This window comes from Hypomesus nipponensis, chromosome 14 (genome assembly GCF_054491055.1).
Source record: "Hypomesus nipponensis isolate SF chromosome 14, ASM5449105v1, whole genome shotgun sequence".
In the NCBI taxonomy this organism is placed as follows: Eukaryota; Metazoa; Chordata; class Actinopteri; order Osmeriformes; family Osmeridae; genus Hypomesus; species Hypomesus nipponensis.
Genome location: NC_140374.1, coordinates 14,749,586 through 14,756,029, shown reverse-complemented (window position 1 = coordinate 14,756,029; position 6,444 = coordinate 14,749,586). Strand labels below are relative to the sequence as shown.

The window sequence follows — 6,444 nt, the reverse complement described above, 5'->3', positions numbered from 1 at the left end:
AAAGTTACTACTCTGAAACCGGTGTAGGGAAAAAGTCTAGATACTTACACCTGTATTAAGTCAGTGGAGATATATATTATATTAATATTATAGCAGCAAAAATAAACACCCTGAGTGCAGAACTCAAGAGAAACATGAACAGTAAATGCATTTATTTCCATGAATGAAGTAAAATACTGATCTCCAGTCAGTTTATTTTACCGCCCAACCCCCTTTTATTAATTCAGACCATTTAAATAACATACTAAATGTGGTACAAGGGTTTCGCATACTTTTTGTTTGTATGTATACAGAGAAGCCCCCATAGGAGCTAAAGGGGCCAGGTGTAACCCTTGACATTTACACCCAGCCCCATAGAATGTGCGGACAGACAGACAGAAGGTTCCGGGTCGTCGACAAAACGGTTATGTACACAGGATGTGTGAGTCACGAGCGTTAAAAGTTGATGGCTTTGCCGAAGGAGGCGGCAAGGTTGGCTTCTCTGAAGGCCTCCGACACAGTCTGGAAAAAAGATGGAGAGTGGGGGGGGGGGGGGGGGTGAAGAGGAGAATCAGATAACGTCATGTAAAGTAATGTGTGGTTTCATTAGCAGACACTTATCCAAAGAGACATTAAAGGGGTGGGGATATAATCCAGATTCCTCTTGGATCTGCATGTTCTACCACTGACCTATACCCATCCCATGCTCCTACAAATATCCCTGTTTGTGTGTGTGCCCAAATACATGTTACTGTGTGCCCGAGTATGTGTGCGTAGAGCATCCACTTCTGGTGCACGTCAAAAGTCGCCACTCACGGGATGGGCGTGACACACTCTGGCGATATCCTCGCAGGACGCTCCGTACTCCATGGCCAGGGCAGCCTCGTTGATGATCTCTCCCGCCCCCTGGAGGAAAGCCAAAACCGTCAAGCAGAGCTAATCATCCCAATCCCGCCCATAACGAGCTTCAATGGCCACCAGCTCAAAAGCTAATCACGGCTTAGCGCCGACGAGGTGGCTTAAGTGCGACTCGGATCAGCCGTTTAGCCACGTAGCCCATTAGCCTCTGTCAGGAACTGGACGAGTCGGCGGTTGACAGGCTAAGGGATGCTACGATGCGGATGAGAGAGGGGTGAGGAGAGACTCACGGTGCCGACGATGTGAGCTCCCAGCATTCTGTCCGTCTCCTTGTGTCCCAGGATCTTCACCAGGCCGTCCGTGTCGGCGTTGGTCTTCGCTCTGCTGTTGGCAGCGAAGGGGAACTTGCCCACCTTGTATGGGATGCCCTGGGAGGCAGAGGGGGAAGCAATTGAGCAGGGTTTTTTTTTTTCTTTTTTTTTTTTTGCATCAAACGGTTTCCATTTTGAAAAGGTTTGACAAAACACATTTGGCTTTCTTTGGGTGTGCAAATACCAAACATCCTGTAGTAGTCGCCATACTTCTAGGACGCGCACGCACGCACACACACACGCACCTCTTCTTTGAGCTGCTCCTCTGTCTTGCCCACCCAGGCCACCTCAGGGTGTGTGTAGATGACGGAGGGGACGCAGTTGTAGTCGATGTGCACGGCGCCCCCGGCCATGCCCTCCACGCAGATGATGCCCTCATCCTCGGCCTTGTGGGCCAGCATGGGCCCGGCCACCACGTCACCAATGGCGTAGATGCTGGAGACGGGAGAAGACGGAGGTGAGGAGGGGACGGAAGGAACCGATCGGGTCAATGAAGGCAGTGGCCCAAGAGAAGGGTTCATTTGGAAGGAAAAAAAAGGGTTGATGGTTGAAGAGAGATGGTGTAATGGGAAAGGCAGAGGAATGCAGAAGGTGGTAGTGTATTGCATTGAGGGAGCAGTAATGGACTGTGAAAGGTAAGGGGCTACCTGGGTACTTTGGTCTGGAAGCGGTTGTTGATGGGGATGCGGCCTCTGTTGTCCAGCTCGAGGCCCACGTTCTCCAGGCCCAGGTTCTGCGTGAAGGGCCGTCTGCCCACGCACACCAGCAGCACGTCACACGTCAGAGTCTCGTTCTTCCCGCCAGCCGCCGCCTCCACCCTGGAAGAGGTCAGAACCAGTCAGAACCAGCCCGAACCAACCAGAACCAGCCAGAACCAGAGTGAACAGTGAGGTATGCTGCTAGCTATCTGCTCCTTTCCTAAAACTAAAACATATGTATGATTACCTCAAGGATTCCAACCAAGGACAGATTTCTCACACACACAAGAAGCAATTGCTGCATATCTGCACCCACACCCTCCCTCTTTCCCTGTCCCTCTCCCTGACCCGTGACCCTGCCTCATACTTACGCCACATCGATCTTGCCGTCAGGCCTTCTGGTGGCCCCCATCACCTTGGTACTGAGCTTGAACTTCATGCTCTGCTTCTGCAGGATGCGCTGGAAGTTCTTAGAGATCTCCATGTCGATGCCCATGCCACCTACATGGCCCAGGAACTCCACCGCCGTCACATGGGAGCCCAGGCGCTGCCACACTGACCCCTAGAGGACAGGAGAAGCGGTTGGCTTTGACCGGGGCATGCATATTCGTGCCTGTCGAAGCTTTCATTTCCATTTAAGTCTGCTAGTTTGATTCAACAAGTAAGCATTTGTTGAAATGGGTTCCAACCAGCTGAACAGATCAAAAAGCAGGTGTGTGTGTGTATAGATGCATCACTCACCAGCTCCACGCCAATGACTCCAGCTCCAATGACAATGAGATTTTCGGGAACCTTAGTCAGAGACAGCGCTCCAGTAGAAGACACCACGGTCTCCTCGTCGATCTGGGGAAGGCGTCAGGAGAAGGACACGTTCAACAAACTCACGTATGCAATCACTCTGCTCTGCATCCTAAGCCCCATGACATGGAAAAACACTCATCCTCACTTTGGGAGAATCCAAGGAAGGACTTTTACTGACGGAAGGTTGAACCCAAGTTGTGTGTGACACCCAGCCGTAATGTATTCAATACATCATGTCTTTGTGTAGCAGAAGTTTTGTCCAAAGGGGTGGGGGGTATGAGCTCTTATTTCTCTACCACTGAGCTACACTCATCCCGACAAGTAAAAGCAGAGAAGAACGTTCTAGAACCGGGTGGTACCTCGATGCCAGGGAAAGGTGTGACCTCAGAGCCTGTGGCGATGAGAATGTTCTTGGTGTTGATAATCTGCTCACTGCCGTCGGCCGCCGTGGCGGTCACCTGGTTCTTGCCCGTGATCTTGCCAAAGCCGTTAACGTGAGTAACCTGATTTGGATAAGAACAATTTTAAAAAGATACATTTCTAAGTTTCTCATTTCTCAAACAAAACCCAAGCAGGGAGAGCATACTTCAATCTAATGAACATTTTTAAATGAGAGCTTTGAACAATTTCCATATATTTATGGGTGTCATGGGTTAGGGAGACCTCACCTTATTCTGTTTGAATAAATGTGCGATGCCTCCCGTCAGTGCTTTGACAGCCCCACTCTTCTGTGACATCATCTTCTCCAGGTTTAACGTGATCCCTGTGACTATCCAAACATTCAATAACGTGTTAATTTCTACAGTCACCAAATATTCCCACTGCTGTAAAAAAAAAAAAAAACTATGCGTTGGTGTCCAGTGTAAATAATGTGTCAATATATGGGTTATACACACAGAGGTGATATCATATCTGTGTTCCTTACTTTCAATGCCCCGATTTTCAAAGTCTTTCCCGATGGCCTGGTGGTACAGGTAGGAGTTGTTCAGAAGAGCCTGAAAATGATCAAATATTTAACTATAATACTTTACAACAAAGGATAGTGTAAAAATGGACCTCGGGTTGAAAAAATAGCTACCTTTGACGGGATACAGCCAACGTTCAAGCAGGTGCCACCAAGAGTGGCATTCTTCTCCACGCAGACTGTCTGTGGAGAACAGAGGAAATCATGTTGATGACTGGAATATCAACTATGATTTCAACCTACGAACTATGAATTTGAAGTGCTCTACAACTGAGCTAATCCTATACCCATGCCCTAATGTTACCTTAAAGCCGAGCTGGGCTGACTTAATAGCAGCTACGTATCCACCAGGACCAGAACCCACCACTGTGACATCAGCATCAACTGAAGGGGAATAAAACACATTTATTAGTCTGACATAATAACAGAAAGGAGCTAGTTCACCTAGGGATTCCAATTAATCTAGTTAAGTTGTCTCCAATAAAAGTATTTAGAGGTAAGTGTGCATACTTTTGTTCTTGCCCAGCACAGACACAACTAATTCCATAATCAAGAGTCTGATAATATGAAGGAAAGGAATCAGTTGAGCTTGTGCTGGGTCCTCTGCTTACCTGTTCAACATGGACTGAAGAGCTCACAGGTCAAATTGTATTCTTATGTAGAAAGGTAACTGGCAAGCAATTTGCTGTCTTACTCACTCGTATCATTTGCTGATACGTTAACTGAACCCTGGCGTGATGAATGTTGGCTTACTTTGTGCTTTGTCAGCGTATGTTCTGACGGAGAGGACCGACGCTCCATGCAGTTTGCAGGGAAGGTGCTGGCCTCGCTTCAGGTTCAAAGAGAGAACATAAATTAGGAAAAAATGACTGTTGACAACTGTTAACACTTAACTTGAAAGACAGCTCTAAGCCGGTATGATTACCAAGTTAAATGTCAATCCGCCATGCTAACTAATGTATGTATAAGATGCAATGCATTACTCTTGATAAACGTATCAAGCATTGGTGAAGACCAAAATACATTTCACGTCAAAGTAAACAAGCTCGCGTGCTTGACAGTTCATTGCTAGCTGTTTGTGAGGAGTTAGCAAGTTAGGCAAGTAGGGTGTTAGCTGTTACTTCGTGTTAAGATAGTTCATAGATAATGGTGTCAAGTCGAACAGCAGAATATTTACTTTTATCGCCAGCTATCTTACTTGCATAAGGGTTGGCTAGTAGCTTGTGCATGCTAGGTTTTGAGAGGTAGCAGCTAGTTAGCTAGCTAAAGCAGCTAGCATCTAGACAGCAAGGCCTGGGTGGACTGCAAGGGAAATATGGCGCTGAAAATAGACTTGATAAACCCTGGAACTATCAATGTTTATTCCTGACAACTTGTTCTTGTGATAGTGATGCTTTTTTCTTCCCTTACCGTTGCCAAAGTGCGATATAACTGATTCCAACTCTGCATTTTGTCTGTGTCCCTTTACAAGCTGCGTAACCTACAGCAGGCGTATCATCCAAGGACTCTTTGCATTGCGCACGCGCATTAGCAATCCAGGAAACTGAAACGATGTCGCATGCCTATGATGTAAGGCTAATTTCCAAGTTGCCCAACAAGAACACTTTCATGGAGGCCGACACTTTAATTCAAATATATTTATAATGTTGTAATGTTACAGAGGCAAGTCCTAAATGATCAAAACAAGGCTGGTTGAATCACCCCCCTCACCCACCTATCTCTACCAGAAATGATTAGAGCCCGACAGATACAGGATTTTTTAAGCCGATATGATACCAATATTTGGTGATTAAAAAATCCGATATTCCAATTTATTGGCCGATATAAAAAAAAATATTTTAAAATCCAGAAACACTGAAACAAAACAAACCGATTTCCCTAACATTTGTTATCTATAGTTTACATTTAGTCATTTTTAGCAGACGTTCTTATCCAGAGTGACTCACATTAAGTACAGGGACATTCCCCAAGCATGTAGGGTGAAGTGCCTTGCCCAAGGACACAACGTCATTTGACACAGCCGGGAATTGAACCTGCAACCTTCTGATTCATAGTCCAATTCCCTAACCGCTCAGCCATCTGACTCCTGTTATTATTTCCTCACTAAAATAATATGATAATGCAGTTTAATAATAAACTAGTTTGTTTTATTGTCACAACAGAACAGAGGAAACAAAAGAAGACAACAATTATAATAATAATAATAATAAAAGAAATATATAATAATATTAACAATAATAATATTTATTTAATGCAGAAGACTCCCGGAACTTCTGGGAGACTTGGGATGTCTGACTAACTCTCCCCTTGCCCATTCTAGTGACAACCCACACAGTGTGACACTGGCTTGCCGATCTGGATGGCTCCTGCTGCTGTGAACCAGACGGTTTCTATCTAAACTCACCGATTGTGTGTCCAAAATAGAGTATACCCAGGGGCTCACTGACTGGACCTGAATGGGCCCCAGTACAATAAATGCTGCATCGCATACAAAAACAATTACCATGTGTCTGGTAACGTTTGCTGGCCGAGGATGTTTGAAAAGAATTAGGCCTAGTCTAGTTTGCTGATGATCTATTACTTCAAAGGTGAGTCCGATGTTTCAGAGTGAAAGAGAGGAAGCAAGAAATGCAAATAGCATCTCTCACGAGTAGTTAATTATAATAGCTTTGTTAGTGCAGTTATCAATCTTTTGGGACTATTGTGTGCATGTCCTCAGTTAACCTTGGGGTGTAATTTGCTAAATTTACCACTAGGCGCCAGCACTAATATC

General features: G+C 45.6%; 1 protein-coding gene across 1 annotated transcript; it reads right to left on the bottom strand.

The window, feature by feature from the left end:
- Nucleotides 1-123: 123 nt before the first annotated feature.
- dld (deltaD) lies at nt 124-5,215 on the bottom strand. Its single transcript, XM_084672922.1, has 14 exons — nt 5,082-5,215; nt 4,425-4,500; nt 3,976-4,055; nt 3,786-3,854; nt 3,633-3,702; nt 3,376-3,476; nt 3,067-3,210; nt 2,648-2,749; nt 2,278-2,468; nt 1,856-2,026; nt 1,454-1,643; nt 1,128-1,265; nt 796-885; nt 124-501 (listed from the first exon to the last, which is right to left on the bottom strand). The coding sequence occupies exons 1-14, from the start codon at nt 5,118-5,120 to the stop codon at nt 436-438; spliced, it is 1,527 nt and encodes a 508-aa protein (XP_084529048.1). The 5' UTR covers nt 5,121-5,215; the 3' UTR covers nt 124-435.
- Between the last annotated feature and the right edge of the window lie 1,229 nt (nt 5,216-6,444).

What these genes read in the sequence shown, in the direction of transcription:
- dld (XM_084672922.1), bottom strand. Translation starts at nt 5,120, where the DNA reads ATGCAGAGTTGGAATCAGTTATATCGCACTTTGGCAACG. An exon ending in TATATCGCACTTTGGCAACG is followed by an intron (nt 4,501 to 5,081) that starts GTAAGGGAAGAA and finishes TTGAACCTGAAG; the next exon opens with CGAGGCCAGCACCTTCCCTG. An exon ending in AGGAGCAGCTCAAAGAAGAG is followed by an intron (nt 1,266 to 1,453) that starts GTGCGTGTGTGT and finishes TCTGCCTCCCAG; the next exon opens with GGCATCCCATACAAGGTGGG.